General features: G+C 37.5%; 1 protein-coding gene across 4 annotated transcripts in view; it reads right to left on the reverse strand.

Moving 5' to 3' along the window:
• PPFIA2 (PPFI scaffold protein A2) overlaps positions 1–20743 on the reverse strand; it is a 339695-nt gene that overhangs the window by 13063 nt on the left and 305889 nt on the right. For all 4 annotated transcript variants that reach the window (XM_086609969.1, XM_086609968.1, XM_086609971.1 and 1 more), the window contains one exon: positions 2427–2508. In XM_086609969.1, coding sequence (XP_086466095.1) covers positions 2427–2508 — 82 coding nt within the window. The remainder of the gene's footprint in view (positions 1–2426; positions 2509–20743) is intronic.

A 20743-nucleotide genomic window follows, 5' to 3' on the forward strand; every position in this document is an offset into this window, starting at 1 on the left:
ATACTATGTGATAGCAGCCATTATAGTCTACATTTTCAGATTTTTTTTAATTCATTCTAGGTAGATGGCAATTAACAACTATTTGTGTTTGAATTTCAGTGGGATAGAGCATCTGTGACTGTAAGTGAAGTCATCGAGAACTCTATCTCAAATAGACCATCAGAATTAGCTGATTCCATGATTTTAATTTTTTCTCTTAATAATGGCTTACTAAAGGAGGACACAAGGTCAAAGAAATTATTAAAAATATGCCATCAGTAAATTCACCAGCAAATCTGGAAAGCAGAGACAAGCTGAAAGGATTTTTATTTAATTTCTCACAGTATAAGGATGTACTGTGTAGTTAGTTACTAACAAGTCTATACCTTCTCTGGGACATATTCACTTAAAAGACAGCTATTAGATAACTTTCATGTCACAGAGAAAACAGACTTAATGTCAGATTCCAAAAGAGCTCCGACAGGCTTTTCTGTACTGACTGCTGATGTACCATAAGGCTTGAGAAATTACTGCATTGTGTTTCAAACAGTCTTTCTCACTGATGGGATGAACCACTGCCCCGCATCCAATGCTATTCTGCACCTTACACATATGATCTAATTCCAACTAACCGTAATGAAACAGAAAGTTTCATGAAAGTCAAAATACGAAAAAAAAATTATGTAGATTACACCCAGCTGGACTCAAACAAAGGGTCATGAGGAAACTATGCACAGGCTTTAAAATGTATTTAATATTCTCATTTAATTTGACATTATTTTTTTTCATAGATGCACTTGAAAAGCAGGAAAGCATAAATACTGGGAATTATTCACCCTGCAGAAATAGATTTAAATGTTTGCTGCTCATTAGGTAAATTAGTTCTTTAACAAATTAGGTAAATTAGTTCTTTAACAAACAGCTGTCTCTACCAGAAAATGCAGTTAGATAGAAACAGCCTCTAAAAAGAGGGCACAGTAATAAAAAGAGGGCACAGTAATTGTTCTAGGCAGAGAACTCAGATATCAAGACTGATATTCTTCTCCAGAATTAGTTAAGAAAATCCATAGTTCTAAAAATATATCTCACCTATGTCTGTGCTACATACAGATAATCAGAATAAATGCTAAGGCTGAAAAGTTAAGCCCTGAAAAGTTTGGAAATGTCACAATTGCAATCAAACTTACGTTTTAATTTTTGGCCTTTGTCTCCTTTAATATTAATTTTGTTTTTCAGTCCAAAGGTCACATACTATATTTTCCTCAGGAGAGTATGAAATGCATACAGTGTCCATCTGCTGACTGAATGCACTGATGCTCACTGAATAAATTCAGTACTTCTGCCCTCATATCTTTTTATTATCAGTATTCTATCTGCATTGAACACTGCAACATAGAATTTCTCATGGGCTTTCGTACTCTCATCATAATTCCCAAGAAGTTCATAGACATCAGTTTCTCTTTACAGCCCCCTCTCTGAGACAGTGGGAAGCATATCCCATTCTGCTGCTAAGAATCAAGGGAAAAAAGATTGGGACTTGTCAGAAATTCTTCAAATTTTGGATCACCCTAGAGGACATCAAGGGCAGGCTTTTCTCAGTCTACAGAAATTCACAGACCTTTGTATGTTCACCTTTTCAGAAAATCAGCTTTGACAGTAATATTGAATATTTCTGACTGATACAAATCTGGTTACAGAACTCTCAAAGTCACATTAAAAAGTCAGGTAGCGGTCAAATTAATGAATGTTCCATATTAACAGAGATATTTTTTGGGAAGGACGATACCCTATTTTTCAAGGTCATGCACAAAAGCTTGAACTACCATTCTGCAGCTTTCATTTCATCTTTTTCATTAGGTACCTTCAGCAATTCCAACATGAAAAAGAAATTCTGTAGACATTTCATTCCTCATCCTTCATTTATTCCCTGAACATATTCCTGTTAAAGCTTTGGAGAGGGATTTTTTTTTATTTTATTTCTTTTTATTGAAGGGAAAAACTCTACAATTTCCATCTGATGATCAATGGACGATACCCAGAGCAGACATGAAAACAGGTGAGAATACACAGAGGCACTTGGTACAGACATCTGTTCCTTGAGCCAACAAAGAGTTTGTATCTGCAATGCCATGTAAAAGTGACCATGTATTTGTGTGAGAACATCCTTAGAATCTGTAGCTTCTGTATCAGCCTCAAATAAAATCTGATAACTAATTTTTGTTTCCTCCTTAGCACATCATCCTTCATTCCTCTGTGTAATCCTTACTTTTTTCAGCTCTAGTCTTTGATATACACCATCCAGTGTCAAAATCTGCTTAGTGCTCATGGCACAGTGTGCGGGGGAGAGAGGAGAAGACTTTAACAGTCTCTTTTAGAGTTTTTAAGGACAAGCATACAGAAGCAGCCTACAAATGTGACTCATGCTCCAAGTTATGACCAACACTTACCTCCAGCCAGGCAACCACTGTTGGCCCATCCCACTGTGCAAAAGGCAAACCCTTTCTCCGAGCTTCTTCCAGAAGTTCATGTCTAAAAATGGATCAAAAATTGTTAAATATGCAGAAGTATTTGTAGGGACAATAAAAGTGCAACCTTGCCTCTTTGTTAAGGGTAACAACAGTGAAGCACGATGACAAGCATAGAAAACACGAGTGAATAGTACAGCTCCTTCCCCTTTTTGAATTTGTTCCTTAACCTATTCCCGACTCTTCTTTTTTTTTCTTCTTGGTACATTAAACAGCTACCATAAGAAACGAGAGGTTTCTATCTGTTCTGAGCTGAAGTAATACAGAATTGGGATACCCGAATATAAAAGGATCACCCATATAATAGAAGATATCAGTGAAGAGAGAAAACTGAGGGATTCCTCCTGAGAAGAGCTTAGGTCTGGTCTGGTAATGACCTAGAAAAGCCCAAAATTGCCAACTTCTAGACCTGAGCTAAGCATGGATGTACTGTAGCCAGGTATGAGAGGTCTCTGTGTTTGAAACACTAAATCCTGCTGGATCAGCTAAGCACAATTCTAGATCTCTAGAGTACAGTTATTCTGCACCTTAAATAAGCCATTCATGGTTAATTAACAGTTGGTTGTATCTTTAATAGTTCCATGTTATTTTTTAAAAATTATTATTGCTTACATACAAAAGACATCCATGCGGTTTACTGATGTATACATTTTTATGATTACAGAATTGATGTGATTTCTCAATTTTATATATATACATATATACATAGCTATAGCTCTATACATAGAGCTGAGCTCTCTATACATAGCTACAGTTGATCAGACCCCATTCCAACTCCTGCAACTGCTGCTTCTCTGGACTGCAATGAGTGTGTATGTAAAACATCATTCTCAAAAGCTTAAAATACACTTTTAATACAGCAGTATTAAATATTTGGTCATGTATAGGCTAACCAGCTAGACTATCAGGAAAATGCTTTACACTAAACACATTCAACCACTCAACCAGACATTTTTAGTCCTGAAGCAGGAATAAAGAACCACTGTAGTGGTGGCATAAAAAAAGCAGACCTTCAAAAGTCTTTTTTTTTGGTGTCTAAACATATTTTCAGCTGCCTCCTACTGAGTGAAACACAAAAGAATGCTCTCAGCAACAAGCTTTAGTGAAAAACAAATTAGACAGGGACTATGCTAATGAAGTATTAAAATTTGCTTACATTCTCACATAACAAGGAAATCTTGGAATTATAGCTTCATTTTTGCTTTGTTCTCCTTTATTACTACAGCCTTTGTTGTTCATTTATCCCTCGACAATTCTTCACTGCCTTAGAAGCCTTTCAAATATATGTATTACAAAATCACAGCAGATAAAAGCGATGGAGTGATCTTACTTGCAAGGAGTACTCCTTTTGGGATTTTTGCACTGCCGAGGGGCCAGATTGAGAGAATTTGGCTTTGGTAGAAAATGGATCTCAAATAGCAATTTTAAATATGTGTTCAAATCCCTCGCTCTGAATATTAATAGAAAGACAGCTACATTACTGTCTATGTTTCTGCTGTAGTAATATATAACACTGCAAATCCTTGACAGCGTTACTGAAGTTTATCTCGCTTCTCCTCCCACACATCCTTTGCAGCATACCTTACCCCTTGTCACGCAAATGTCCAAAGACATTGTAGAGCTATCCTTGCTTTCTATGAAAGCAAAATCCTTGGTAAAATGAGAAAAAGTTGCTTTCTGTGTACACAAACACCATGTCATAATCAGTAGCTAGAGGAGGTACAGAAATCCCATATTCCCAGGGAGACAAGTGGTGAAGGCTAAGAGACATACGCATTTGGCTGCTTAGGAAAGCAGAATTAAGGCATGGCCAGACACAGCCACCTTCCCGCTACCTGTGGATGAGGTATTTGGGTTGCAGCCTTCCCTCAGAGCTGGTTCTGCGGGGTGCCTGCAAAGCTACAGCAGTGCTGACCCTCCCTCTGTTGCCACAATGGGGTTGCAGGTCTTCTGCTGCCAAGAGGGCTGTGCGCTGGCATGGCTGTCCTCAGGGAGAGCCAAACTTTCAGGGATGCCTCTTCCTCACCTGGCCAGTTTTGGTGTCCCATGGCAAAATATAGCTATGGTTATTCATTCCGGGTGAAGAAAATGGCCAGGTCAGAATGGGATGCCCTATATATATACTGTAGCCAAAGACCACAGTATGATAAACATACTCTAAAGAGTCTTGGCATGTAGAAGGAAAGGGTTTTTGTTTGAAAATATTTTTAGTGTAAAGTTAAAATCCTTTACTTGGACATGCACAGGGAATGCAGCCATCATAATGCCTGTGCCTCGCTTATTGATGGGGAATACTAAAAGGATTTTAATAATATTTCTTTCTCTTAAAAATAATTTCATGCTTCAGAACTTATACTTCCTTCCGATGTTTCATTTAAACATCTCTCCAATATTAAAATTAAAAATTTTATTAAAATTGTGTTTTATTTTTTGAACAGTATTCTTCGACTAATTTTAATATAAACTAGAAGATCTGCAGAACCTGAACCTTCAATTTCTAAACCTGAACTAAAGTTGAATTACTATTTTTTGACTAAGAGAGATATTCTTTAGTTGGCAGTCAAAGAAAATTCCTGGGTTTTTGATATGAACTAGCACTATAGAAAAAACTTCACTCCCTCAAAATAAGTTAAAAGTGTCGTGTATAAAAATCATGTATTGTTTTGATTAACAGTGCAAATCATCAGAAAAATTAATCTGGTGATCTGCCTATTTTGGAATATAATCTGAATATTTCAGAACAGCCTGAAGGTACTGTTGTCCTTACAGCATAGTCACTGGCTTTCTGAAAACAGTAGGTCCCCAAAGCCAAATATTGGCAACTGCAGTTCAGTTTTCCTTACAAAAACAGACAACTGGTCACAGAAGGAAGAAGAAATGAATACTCTAAAGCTCATCATTCGCTCTTCCTTTCACTACAAAGATAGGGTTTAGAGATCATGAATAGCATTATGTAGTTTCTCTAATTTGGAAGATGCTCTGCAGGGGAATGTGGGGATTTTCTCCTCCTAAGACTTTGTCAGAAGAGTACTACGTGTTATAATGTGTCCACTTTGCATTGGTAAGGGGATAGGGAATTAAAATGTAATTATTTCCATGCTCATTTATTTTTTTTGGCAACATATGAAAACAAGCTGATAAGGACAAATTGACACTAATTAGGCATTACTATAAATGCTATTATTTTGAAGATAAGGCTTTAAACCACTTATTACCACTGGAATGAATTCCAAATTAAAGTCATATTTTTAAAGATAACATTATTACTGTTAAAGAATAAAATCCTCTTCCTATAGATGTTATGGGAGTAACTGCAATATGCTATTTAAAATAGATCATTACCCTGAGCCTGGTTTTGCAAAGTCAGGAAATTTCATGAACAACAACTGTTTAGCATTCATCTAAAATTTGAGAGATGCTTGTATTTGTCTGTTTTAGAGAGAATGCCTCATAAAGTGGGCTGTCTTCACTCTTTTATCCAACGTAGAAAAGAAAAATCACGTCATGTCAAGTTGTGTTGCAGAGTTGTGTGTCCCAGAAGTGGAGTTGCCTCCCTAGCACTGACTTCTGATGTTTCGTTCTCCCCAGAATTAATTCCTAAGGATACTGTTACGTTGAGTCATTTTCTTTAGCACTGTTCTTCTGAGAGCCAGGTACCACTGCCCAAATCAACCTAACAAGCTGAGAGCACAACTGTCTCATACCATGGGGACTACGAATGCTTCAATATTCCTCTGGACAGCAGAGGTACATGGGAGCAAAAGGAAGGGGGAAATAATAAGAGCAAAACTTTGTTATCATCCTGCAAATTTTCTATTTCATATATATCTTTTCCTTGCACCAGGAAAATTCTAGCTGCGTATCAGCAGCCCTCACCAACTTATTGCATAGAACTCAATGAACTTTATTAAAAATAAGAATAATCTTTAAATAGACTTTGTGTGGGAAGTTAACAAGATCTTGATTTAAAGCATGTCATTCAGTGACATTCAATTTTCTTGATGAAGATGAGGCTCCCTTCCATGCGGCAAACAAGAAATAACAGCTTAGGATTTCTGATATACATAATGCAAACACTCTGTGTAGTACACAAAGTTCAGACACTGTCTTGATGAAACTTGAACAATATTTCAACACAGATCTTCATATTTCTGCAAACAGTAGCATTTACTTTGATAGTTCTAGTGGGGTTCACATGAAAAGTCCTCAGGGATATTATATTGTGCATATTATAATGTCTCTTAGCTAAAATGTAATTATAAATGTGAGGTACATTGAAAAGAAGGCACAGCCAAGTCAAAAGCCAAATCATGTTAGTAAAATACAAGCAGAATTTATTTAAAAATTTTGGCTAAAGGGCAATTTAGATTCTATGAAATGGCCTTTACTCATATTTTCTCAAAAAGATGAGACAAAAGCATTTACCTAGCAGATCCTCTGATTATTATCATTATTATTACTAACACTATCATGATTATTATTATCACAAATACTAATATATTTAGTTTACAACAAAATATTACGCACGATTAGTTTCTAGAAGAGAAATAGACAGAAATGATGAACCAAATACACTACATTCATCTGAATAATCCTATAATTTCAAGTTAAGATTAAACACATTTGCCTCTCAAAAGCTAACACACTCACATTCAAAGACTCCAAAATTCAGGATAAAGGATTTCTAACAAATTAAGCTGGAATTGGATTTTATCTTGTCTACTGTCATTTGCTAAATATTTAAGAGAGGCTAGAATCCTATAGCTAAGGTCATTGTATGACAAAATAAGGTAGTCAAATTTGTATAAATTGATGATATTACATGTCTCATAAAATAAGTAACATTTTATCTAGTTATTTTCTACAAGGCTATAAACGTTTTTAGAGTAAGAAGTAGAATAAAAAAGGGGCTTACACTTGATATTGTCATATAATGCTGATTTAATTTAATCTGAAAGGATCCATCTGACTTAAAGATTGCAGTAGTTAAAAACCAGGTCAGATCTTGCTTCAACTTTGGCACTTTGGTACTTAAGTGACTTAAATAATTTGAAATCTTTGTTCTTTCTTGGTTTTGATACTTGATATAATAGACTGAGAACAATGGGCAAAATTCAATTTCCATTATTTACAAAGTGTTTTACATTCAACTTCAAAGAGTTTGGGGAAAAAAAAAAAAGACTGAAATACAGAAATCAAGATGCAACTAACTAATAAAAGTTTTTAAATCTATGAAACAAGGAAGTATAAATCTAAATTTAACAGCATCCCAGATAACACAGGCTAGCAAAGCAGATTTAATGATGTTGCAATTTTTCTCTATAGGTGTACATTTTAAGTGTATGCAAACGGGCAGCATTCTTTTTTCTGAAGATATATATTAAGCTAAGTGAAGCATGTTCAGGAATGCTTAATACAGACCTTAACAAATTAGAGCTGCAGAAAGCTACTGTAAAAAAGTTAATAAAACACCTCTCAAATAAACAGACTTGCATAATACATAGCCTTGCATCTTGTATGTACTGTACTACATTAGAGACCCCCAGAGTTTCCAGGTTGATTAAATGTTATAAAATCTATTTTTATAAAGTAATTTCATAATCACATATTCTAAATTAATGTAGTAACCCTTGTTCTCTTTGAGGTATTTATTCTTACTCCTTTAGAATGTTATACCTCATGCATTCTTTGAATAGATAAAATTTTCTCCCTAAATTCCAAAAATTATTAAAGAAAAAACATAATTTGTACGATAGATTAAAGAGGTGATGAAGATTTTACATTTGATATCAGATTAACAGTTACAAAAAACCAACCCAAACGTAAAAAAATGAACTGGTGAAAAATAAAATAGTAACATTATATGTACAAATGAAATATTACTGTACTACTCTACAGCATGAGGGCTCAAATAGAAAAGAAGAAATTATGTACTCTGGATTACTAAAGTGTTTGAGTTTTGAGTCTTTTCTCTGTGGTTTAATTAAAGAGAATTTATGTCTTAATAGCACTTGTTAATCTAGGCCTTTGCTCTCATGATTTTTCCACTGACATAAGCTTTCAAATGTCTTTGTGATTCTGGGCTTCAGATCTCCTCAAATGTGTTTATTTAATGTTAAGCCCTGCAGAAGCAAGTTCTGAATTCATGTATACTTTTGAAGTTTACCATTATTTTGAATACTTTGAAACTTTTCATTTGAGTCAGCTTTCTGCATGGATTTGTTACATAAAGTTCACAGAAAAAAAGAAAAAAAGAAAAAACCAAAAAGAAATAAGAATAAAACATAGAAAATAAACATGGTGCTGAAAATGAAAATGTTCAGCAGCCATGGTGTTTTAACTTACCCAGATATGCTTTTCATGAGATGAAGAGAGATGAATGGGAAAAAAAAAGCACACAAATGTTAATGAACATATAGCAGCCCGTTAAAAAAAATAAAAATCATATGACAGATAAAATAATAGCATCATTATAACTATGATTATCAACTGGCCTTTGAAGTTAAATGTTCTTGTGAAGAACAAATGCATTTTTCAAAAGGAGATTTTCATTGAACTGATGTTAGCTATTTATTAGGTACCACTCAGCACAGCACATCTACCATCTACAACACATATTCATGCCAAAGAGCTGTAAATCCAGTGAATGTGGAATAGATTCTCAAATCAAAGCATTTTGCCCAGATTTGAATAATTTCATAATGATTTTTGTGCAACACGAAAAATTCTGAAAATCCTAGACCTGTGGATTTAAGCAAATTCCATAGAGACACAGTAAAACTGAGTGGACAACAAACTGAGGTTTACTTTTCTATGTGCACTTAACTAGTATTTTACCAAAATATCTCATAATAATCATAAATGACCAAGACTTGAGTTTTGTGGGGTTTTTTTGTTGTAAATATGCAGATTTCATGCACATAGATGGCTAACATTTGTAATGGTTATTCATGCCATGCAGTATTTCAGTTTGAGCAGTCATACTAACACTAGATAAGTAGCAATACCAGTATGAGTTATTTGCCCTCTGGGTAACCTATTCTTGCCAATATCATTGGTAACAGTATCTGTAGGAAAAAGTGGGATGTCATCGCTGATAATAAACTTTCCTCAGCATCCTTTAATTGCCATCATAAAAAGAAAATTATCTGCCTGAATGAAACCCAGACGTCTCAGAAAATTATATTTCTATTAACAAATGATTTACCGAGATACAAAAATGCTTGGCAAATATAGCTGTAGAAAACTTTGGAGTGAAAAGCCTGTGCTCTGATTAATTAGGAAGAGATTGCAGACATTTCAGTGAGTTCAGAAGGGGGCTGATTTTATGATCTTAAATTTTGTTTTCATGTGTATGAGATCAGCAGAACAGCTGAGAGAGAGGAGAAAAAGTGCAATACAGAAAAGTAGATGGAAACAAACGGCAAATTTATTCACAGGAGAAAGGAAAATTAAGGAAAGGAAGGTCAACAAAGGCATGCAATATAAATAGAAGACTAGAGAATTATTCAAACAATTATCAAATCTGATGGAAGTACTGTCAGAATTGAATATGCATTTGTGATTTTGGGGCCAAAATCTCCCCCATGCTCATTTTCTACTGAGCTAACTGTAAAGACTGACTTGAACACCTTTTCTGGAAAAGCTTTTAGTTTTGGACCTTCCAGAGTCTAGTGAACCAAAACTCTCACTTCTTACACCTTCCTCTGAATATTCCTTTGGGTATGGGTAGAGAGAAATAAACAGGGCGACTAATTGTAATGTGAGTAATTTCTGTAAGCAACTTATGGGACCTGAAGGTCATTCCCGTCTCCCCCATTATAGAAGAAGGGGATCAGGGGACATTCCTTCGCTTCCTGAGCATCTTGTCCTCAGAATAATAAAATAAAGGAAATAAAAAAAAAAAAGAGGAACTTCAAAATTTTAGCTTTCACCTTTTCATAAGACAACCATTTTATTACCATCTTATTGACGGAACATAATGATTTCCCTTACACATATATAAAGCTAAAAGATATGCAGATTTTTTTGCCTCTGCTGTGTTTTATCTATTCTTCCCTTAAATCCTAATTCCACATGTAATCTGACAGGATATTTGCATCTGCTGGGATCATAATTTAGAGCGCCAGCTGCATGCAAGAGAGTAGAGTCTTATATCTATCCAGAAATCCCAAATTGCAATAGATAGGGCAATATGTGTAGATAAAGCAGGGACTGGGGCTTTGTTCCATTTTTGTTTGATTAAAAACTTGCAACTCGTTGATACAAATATCCTTATCTTTTATGAGGAAAAAATTTAAAAAAATAAAAACATGGAAAGTATAAATATATTATTTTTAAAATGCAAGATTTTAAAAAATATATGAGTTAGATATAGAATAAAATATGTTGTATAAATTTTTTCATCCTCAGAATAATCTGAGTAAGGTTTAATGATCCTCTGCAAGACAAATATCCATATAACCTTACATTTGCAATGCTAAAAGGGCTCGAAGTATTAAATGTAATAGCAAGATACATTTTTAACATTGCAAAAGCTTTCACTGACTAACGATTTGAAAGAGTCTTCCAGTAACCGTTAAAAATGTTTGCTGAAGAAATTAAGTTTAAAAAGAAAATTCATCTTTATGTATGTCTGAAGGATTAGACATTGATCCAGCCAAGAGAAAACCATGGTGGACACAGTAGACAATCCTAAATTGGATATCAGAACACTGAATACCTCTCCTTCCTCCACTGGAATGAGAAAATAGAAAAGAATAGCTACTGAACACAGTATTGTTTGCTAGAAAGGGAGGAAGAACTAAATATCAGTCTGAAAGCAACTAAAAACATCAGGTAGTTTCTCACAGAGAAGGTAGGAAGAGAAGAAATTAAATGCAGAGTTTTCCTGAATATTCAGTAAATAAAAGACTGGGGGAAATGAAGGCATCATATTCTTAAGAGCTACTGTAGAAAAATAAATCATGTACGTTTAGGATATAATGGTGTTTAATAAGCATTAAGCACACAGGAACACTAGATGGATGGCACAGAAAAAGACCTTAATAAATCCAGTTGGATTCATTTTTTCAAGAAGTGTGCAATTAAGAAAATCATTAGAAACAGCTATTTGTATACCGCAGAGGGCAGAGATTATTTGTAGTCGCAAATACACTAAGTCAAATTATAATTGCAGTTGCACACATAAAACCTAATTAAAGGGGTATTGTGTAGATTCAAAACCAACTAAATGATAACTACAGCATTTCAAATCCTTATTCCACAAAGGTCTACCTAGATATTTTTTCAAGCAGCCTGTTGACAGGGATCTAAGTCTTAGACTTGTCTGAAAAAACAAGGAAGTTCCAGTGTTCTGTTTTCTTTTACTGATTTTATTTAAATGTGGATTATCACAACATGAGGCCTACTTTTTGCGATTTCTCTCTATCATCTCCCAATTTTTGAAGGATATATATGAATAAAAAAAAAAAAAGAAAAAGACTGAAGTATTATTAAAAATGTGTCAAATTTATCAAAGGAACTGATCAACATTTATCATTCTTTTTTCTTCTAGGTAGAAAGGAAGAAATGTCAATGAATAAAACATGCTCTTCTGTTCACATGGAAGTTACTGCTGTTTAATATGTACATCATTGTAGTCAGCTGAGTCTTAATAGCATTGCAATTCTGTCTGAGAGGTTAATAATAAGGCGATGAATACCAAGACTTGATTTTTACACCTTAATTTTACACATGAGAATTACTTAGGTCTTGATTTTACAAGTCTTTATTCATGTATGTAGGCATATGTACATATCCTGGCAGATCAAGGCTTTTCTGCAAAGCACCTGTAGGCAGGATCTATATCTGGTAAACAGAAACTTTACCTGGGGAGTAAATCTCCCTAAAACAGGTTCAGAGGAAAGAATGATTTACTTCCATTTTCCTTGGAAATTCTAAACCTCACAATCTAAGCTTGTTTTGGAAATATGGAATTGAATAGATTCTTGTCCAGAGTCAAATCAAACAAAACTGAAGAAAAAGTGAAGTTAAAGCTCTGCTCTTGACTCATCTTAAAACCGCCGACTAGGAGGGACTGTTATGACACGGTGCAGTTATTTCATCAGCTATGAGGTAAGTAATGATTGTTGTTTGAATGTTCATATTAATAAACTGGGGAATTTATCAGCTTCTGGGCTGGAATCCTGTCAGTGTGATCCAGGCTAGCTGACTTGCATGTGAATCTTTTTGTCATGGAGATAATTTGGTTTTGGAATTACTGAAGAAGCCATGGTTTAGGCCAATCTCAAACTGTACTAACAGTATGCACAAGGTCAAATCCACCTCCATGTGGCAATCTAGGACTATATAGCACTTAAACATTTCTCAAACCTTGTTTTATGTTGATGCCTTGCACAGGATGAAATAAACATATCCTGTGAAATATCAGTGACTATGACCAACCATTGCATGCTTTTACGCAATGTAGAAGACATATGTCTTGTCTGCCTTCAGCATGCTTTCTTCTTCAGGCAGATACTAGCTGCAATATTGCATATTGTTGCAGATGAAATCAAACATTAAATTTGAAAAGGATAGATATTACTGGCACTCAGAGCTATACTCCACTTGGAGAGACAAAGCAAGACTTTAAAACTGTATTTGCCACCAGTGAGGCTTTTGAGTAAGCATGATTTGACATTGCTCCGCAGCAAAACTGTGGACCAGGAGAATACAACTGATGTTCACTAAGACAGTTATAGCAGAAAAGGAAGCAAACATGGCTCTATTTGTTGATGATATTTCAAGTTTGGCTGACTTCATTGTTAAAGAAGATTTTTTCATAAAGGATTCATCATATGGTATTTTAGTGAAAAGGACAGTAAAAGATTTATAGAACTTCTGTTAAGTGCCTTAATTTGCTATCTGAGATGAGGTCAGTGGGGAAACATGTTTTTAAGGAAGATACATATTATCTGATTTTAGGCATAGTGTTATGTACTCTTTTTCTGAGGTATGAATTGTGAGACATGTACTGATCAACTTCTGCTGTTCTAGAGGACACTGTATCCAGACCCTCCATGAACATTTATGAGTTGCAATATAAACTGGACTGACCTGAAGCTTCCTATGCTGGGTCCCTGCTTGGGCTATCATGACAACCCTGTGCAAATGCCAAGGCCAAGTTATTGTGCACCATCATATTATTTGGTGCAAAAACACCCATAAGGGATGATCTTATGAACAGCTGGGATAGTATATACACAGTCGTGGAGAAAAAGTACCTACAAAACTCAGAATTGGAAATTAATGAACCTTTTTTCACAAGGGAAATCAGGTCACTTTTTCACAGGGAGACTGATTACTCACTAGAAAAAGAGCACTAATGGAAAAGTTCCATTCCTGGTTTCAGTGATGGATGCCTTCTGGAAAGTATATCTTAACCAAATAAAAGTTACAATTTAGATGACTGAAAATTATATGAATCATTAGAGGACTCAAATGTAATGGTGACACAGAGGGTATCACCGCCGTTAATGCTTTCAATCCTAAACTCTGAGTTTTCTTGAAGAAGTTACTCATTAGCCAAACAGGCTCTGAGAGTCAGACAAAAGGCAGAAGTCATTATATACAAAATATTTATGGCTTTTGTATAGAACAAGTGAAGTGGAATATAAAGGCTAGATTAAATAATACAAATGCAGTGCATTATCCTTTGTCACACTCCAACAACACTTATTTTCACCAAATAATGGAATAACACCCTAAACATTCTAAATATCCCTGACATTCATGTTTGTTTTCTAGAACTGTATGCCTAACTTACAAATATTAAGACTTAAAAAGTTTCAATATTAACTAGAGCTGTCATATGTTTAATATCTGAGAGTAAACATCTATGGATGATTCAGACAACTTAAGTTCATCTTTTCAGATGATTTTAGGAACATGTTGGGTCTAATTAAAAAAATTCTACACAGATTTCTTAATTTCTCTTTGATGCCTTAGGAGAAAGACTTGTTCCTAATAAATCTACTGTAATAACCAAATATTGAATGAATAGAAACTCTTGTTTGAGGTTTATAAATGTCTGGCATATCATTGAGACAAACCGTTAATTACATTTTAATGATGCCTAAGTAGTCAATTGAAGCTGAAAGAGATTTTACATCTAAATAGCGTCTTCTAAGCAAGAAGCAGGAAAACTTTGAAATTTAGGTTAATGACACTATAATCACCAGAGAGAGAACTGGTCTCCAGAATTATCATATTCTTTCATGAAACTTTTCAGAGTGAAATGTATTATTCAGTAGTCTCTTCTAGGCATGTAAATTGTGCTAAAACAGTACAACAGGCTGCAGCAAGTTTGTAACTCTGTGAGGCCAGAGCAGGGTCAATGCACACACTTGCTTCTCAGGGAGCAGGTGGCCAGGACACCTGGTGGACCATCAGTACCTACTGGCTGCAGCAGCTGACAATTTGAAACATCATGCTTCTTCATGCCTGGGGTAGGGACACCTTTGCTGAATTACAGATGAAGTTGAAGACATTAAAAATGTGAAATTAGAATTTTAGCATTTTAAGGTATTTTCCACTTAAACGATTAGTTCAACTGAAAGAAATACCATGGGTAATATTTTAATAGGAATTTGTCCTTTCATAATAACTTCTATCCAATTTTAATTTACTAACTCAAAGCTAATTGCAAACTCTGGTGAGGTTAATGACTACTGCGAGAATGTGTTGATCGCAGTAATCAATCAAACCTCTGGTTTCATGTCAAGGGGAGAATCCTTGCTTTTCTGCACCAGAACCACTACTGAACTGAAAGAGAATTTCGTTGAGCTGTTAACAAGGCTGAAAGCCATTTTGCTTGACTTGTGTGTAACAGAGGAGCACAAGTTCAGCATGTTTCTCCTTAACAGAAAAGGGAATTGGCTCTGGGATCGCTGTTATGGGGATTTTCCCTCCCCTAAGGAAGTGACAAAGCCAGCATAAAGAAAGCTCTTCCAGACCTGAAATGCAATGCGAAGGAGTGCTTCCTTGGTTAGACTATCCTCTAACTATCCTTCTGGTGGTCTTAGTTCTCTTGGGGTTTTATGTCCTAATCTAAGCTAGCCATCGAAATCCTTGTAAGGTGAAGTGCTCTGCTCTCCCTGTTCCAGAGACTGGGCTCACTGTCTCTGCAGGGTTTGTAGGGCCTGTTTTAGCAGTAAAAAGGAATCAAACTCTTGGACTTAAATATTACTGCTGCATCACGAGATAGCAAATGATTCTCAGACTTCTCTTAATACCTCTTATAAAGACCTCATATACATTACTATCATCCTTAATGTTACAGAGCACAGTATTCTCATTTGCACTACCCAGATCAGTGATCTTGCAGCTACTGTATGTATTTGAAGGCTCTACTTCCAGAAGGAGTTATGCATTGTTTAGTGTTGGCAAAAAGGAATCTGACCTACTGAGACAAACTTTTCATTTAAACGACTTTCCGGACTGTTTCAACTTAATACTTTCCAAGGTAAGACATGTAAATACCTGACTGCATTTTTAATAGAATCATAGAATGGTCAGGGTTGGAAGGGACCTCAAAGGTCATCTAGTTCCAACCACCCCGCCATGGGCAGGGAAACCCTCCACTACACCAGGTTGCCAAAGCCTCATCCAACCTGGCCTTGAGCACTTCCAGGGATGAGGAATCTACAACTTCTCTGGGCAACCTGTTCCAGTGCCTCACCACCCTCACAGTGAAAAATTTCTTCCTTATATCTAATCTAAATCTGCCCTCTTTCATTTTAAAGCCATTGCCCCTTGTCCTGTCACTACATGCCCTTGTAAAAAGTCTCTCTCCAGCTTTCCTGTAGGCCCCCTTTAAGTACTGGAAGGCTGCAATAAGATCACCCCGGAGCCTTCTCTTCTCCAGGCTGAACAGCCCCAACTCTCTCAGCCTGTCTTCATAGCAGAGGGGCTCCAGCCCTTGGATCATCTTTGTGGCCCTCCTCTGGACTTGCTCCAGCAGCTCCATGCCCTTCTTGTGCTGGGGACTCCAGAGCTGAATGCAGTGTTCCAGGTGGGGTCTCACAAGAGCAGAGTAGAGGGGCAGAATCACCTCTCTCAACCTGCTGGCCATGTTCCTTTTGATGCAGCCCAGGATACGGTTGGCTTTCTGGGCTGCCAGCGCACATTGCCGGCTCATGTTGAGCTTCTCATCCACCAGCACTCCCAAGTCCTTTTCCTCAGGGCTGCTCTCAATCCATTCTCCACCCAGCCTGTACTTGTGCTTGGGATTGCCCCGACCCACATGCAGGACTTTGCACTTGGCCTTGTTGAACTTCATGAGGTTCTCACAGGCCCACCTCTCCAGCCTGTCAAGGTCCCTCTGGATGACATCCCTTCCCTCCAGCGTATCCACAACACCACACAGCTTGGTGTCATCTGCAGACTTGCTGAGGGTGCACTCGATTCCACTGTCCATGTCACCAACAAAGATGTTAAATAGCACTGGCCTGTTATGGTTTGAATTGCGGGGGGGAGGTCCGGGTGGCAGAAGCTGCCCATCAGACCAGACTCCCGTCCCCCTCGGGGCTTGAGCCAATCGGCGCCTCTGCGAATTGCCCTATTTATGTTGGACAAAGGAACCGGAAAGGTGTGCCTTTGCCCAGGAGCAAGGAGAAGGGAGGGGGGCACGGCCCCCGCTCCCGGCTCCCGGCCAGGCCGGGCCGGTGCCCGCCCCGTCGAGGATGGCGGCAGCGGAGCCGCTTGGGGAACTCGGGGAGAGCCCCGCTGCCAGGGCGCCCACCGGGCCGAGTTCACCCAGACAGGACTGAAATCTAAGAGAAACGGCCACACAGATAAGAGGTCAGTGAAGATGGGACGGAACAACGTGTGCCGCGGCTGAGTCCCCCTTGCGAGCTCCCCCTTTGCAAACAGTCCTCGGTGGAGCAAGCAGAGACCCACTCGCAGCCCGTGGATGACCCACGTCGAGAAGAGATGCCAGAGCCTGAGTATGGTACACATCTAGAGTCCGTCAGACAACCCCCGCCGATGGGGAGGTGCTTTGTTAAAGAAGATGCCTGAGCCTGAGGCTATTGTGAATCATGGGCACAGGTCGAGGCGCATTTTATGCATTTTACGCATTTTATGCATTTTACGCACTTATGTATTTAAAGTCTCTATGGAGACGCATTTAAGGTCGACATGACGACCCACGCCGGAGCGCATTTAAAGTCTGTATGATGACCCATGCAAGAGTGAGTGGCTGCAGCTCCTTAAAAGTCCAGGACTGGTAAAGCCCGCACTAGGGTCAAATCCGATGGGGCAATGATTTGCCCCCCAGCGGGCAGGATTCACGCCTTCGCCGTGAGTAGGGGATCCACTGGAGCAAGGGACAATGGTGTAAGGACTCCTTTTCCTTTAAGAGGAGCGGCAGTAACAACTCGGAATGAACTGACCTGCACTCCCCCATTCCCTGCCCCCCTGCGCCGCTGGGGGGAGGAGGAGGTAGAGCCGGGAAGAAGAGGCAAAGGGGGGGAGTGGTGGTGTTTTTAAGACCTGGCCTTGTTTTCTTGTTATTCTCTCAAGTAACCATTTTTGTGTGCTTTTCTCTTTTGTAGGTAGCTGTTAATAAATAGTTTTGCTTTAAGAAAACAGCCTCTTTTGCCCGGGACTGTGGTTGGTGGGTGCTCCTCTGTTCCTGTCTCGATCCTCAGCTCTTTTATTACATTTTTCTCTCCTCTCCATTTTACTGGACTGGGAGAGCTGTGTGAGTTTGGTTGCCGGATCAGCCTAACCCACGACATGGCCCCAGTACCGACCCCTGAGGAACACCACTCGTCACTGGCCTCCACTTGGACATTGAACCGTTGAACACTGTTCTTGCCAGTGAAGATGGAGGCAAAGAAGTCATTGAGAACCTCAGCCTTCTCCATATCCCAGGTAGCCAGGTCCCCCGTTTCCTTCCAGAGAGGGCCTACATTTTCCCTAGATTTTTTTTTTGTCACCGACATATCTATAGAAGTTTTTCTTTTTGCCCTTGATGTCCCTGGCCAGATTTAACTCTATCAGGGCTTTAGCTTTCCTAACCTGATTTCTGGTTGCTCAGAGAATTGCTCTGTATTCTTCCCAGGCTACCTGTCCTTGCTTCCACCCTCTGTAGGCCTTCTTTTTGTGTCTGAGTTGGACCAGGAGCTCCTTGTTCATCCATGCAGGCCTCCTGGTGTTCCTATCTGACCTTCTCTTTGTTGGGATGCACTGCTCCTGAGCTTGGAGGAGGTGATCCTTGAATATTAACCAGCTTTCTTGGGCCTCTCTTCCCTCCAGGGCTTCATCCCATTGTATTCTACCGAGGAGATCCCTGAAGAGGCCGAAGTCTGCTCTCCTGAAATCCAAGGTAGCGAGCTTGCTGGGCACCCTCCTTGCTTCCCTAAGAATCTTGAATTCCACCATTTCATGATCACTGCAGCCCAGGCTGTCCTCGAGTGTTATTTTCACAAGGAAATGTTAATTCCATTACACTCTATTGACAGCTCAGCACTCTAATGACTGTCATATACCTGAGGTTCTACTGAATTCTCTCTCACACAAAATGTTATGTTTTTCCCATATGACAGTTCCTCTAAAACTATGTTATATATATATATATATATATATACATAAACTAGCAATGTATGTTAACCTTTCTCTGCTAGTAACTTAAGAGCAATCTTAAAAGCAGTTGTAAGGATGCTGAAGTAAGAAGCCATGAAAACAGACAAACCTAAAGGAACAGGGAAAAAATTAAAAATCTTCATCACATAGGTATATAACATATACTTAGGATAAATAGTATACAGTTCAGACTAGATGAATAATCATAGCCACAAAGGAAAGATTCCTTTCCTTCCACTAGAGAACATTTTGATTATTTCTAATCCATAAGGAACCAAGAACAGACAGACACAGGAGAGAAAAAGGAAAGACTCGAAAAGAAGAAAGCATAGAAAAGTCTAATTGTGTGAGATTAGCTGGAAGTCTAATAACAGACTACTAGTGTGCCTATTATTTCCAGACCCAAAACTTGGTAGCCACTGTAATACATGAAGTAGTCAAGTCATGTATGCAGTAGTACGTGTCAAGTCTTACGTTATTTTATCCCATCTAAGGAACTAAGAAAAAAGTGAACGCATTTGTCCCTTCAAAGTGATTTCAATACTGTGGTACCTTCAGTTCTCAGAGCTGAAGATGTGAAGGACTGCAAAAAATAGGCTGCTGAAAACTCAATGATATTCTTTACGAATAGTAATGATGGTGTCAAAGATGCTTTCTAGATTTAGTAAGAAAGCATAGTAATATGCTTTTTACATCCATATATTTCCAAATAAGTGATAAAAACGTATAAATAAGAAATAGAAGGCCAAGATTCATCAATTGCAATATCCCTGTGAATGTTATTGTGAGTTTCTTAACTGAATTTAAAGCATTTCTTCTCTCTCAGCTAGCACAATGACTGCTTCTCTACCTTTAATTGCTAAATTGAAGCTGATTTAAATGAAATGCTCACATTTGTACATTACATTGATGTGTACATTTAAAGTTATATTTCATCAGGAGCTTAATATGAAAGTAGTGATTAAAAATATTCTACATATAAATTTAAAAAGAATCGGAAACATTATCCCTATATTCTTTAGATTAGAATTGCAAATTGTCTTCAAACTTTGCAAAGGGACATTAAAAGACTGAAAGAAACCTGAAAATCCTAAAAAAAAATTTAAAATGAGGCTTTCAGAATCCAAATAATAGAACTAAAGTTAATGGTTATGGCTGAAAAATAAACCTGTTTGTTTACAGAATGAATATGCAGAGTAATTTTTAAGCACCGTCTTTTTTCTCTGACACCATTTAATTGCACTGGAACTATGATGCTGCCAAGAGGTTTCTTTTGTGTTTGTAGCTTTATTTTAATAGTTCTCCTTAGCTCCTGCCAGCTGCTGCCATGAGTCAGTGTCTGATTTTACAAGGATATGCACCAAAGACAGTATTAAATTATTATATAATTTATCTGAACAAAAAGCTAGGTTGCCATATGCAGATAGGCAAAAAGAAAGTGAAGCTGCTAAGGTTTATGGGAAGCCTTTGACTTCTATAGACAGAAATAATCATATGTTCAAGAGATAATGCAAAAATTTTTTTTTCTTCTGAAAAAAATCTATGTAGTGAGTCATTAAATACCTGCCTATTTTTTAAGAACTGCATGGAAGACAAACGGCACAGAA

This window comes from Tauraco erythrolophus, chromosome 4 (genome assembly GCF_009769465.1).
Source record: "Tauraco erythrolophus isolate bTauEry1 chromosome 4, bTauEry1.pri, whole genome shotgun sequence".
NCBI classification, from domain to species: domain Eukaryota; kingdom Metazoa; phylum Chordata; class Aves; order Musophagiformes; family Musophagidae; genus Tauraco; species Tauraco erythrolophus.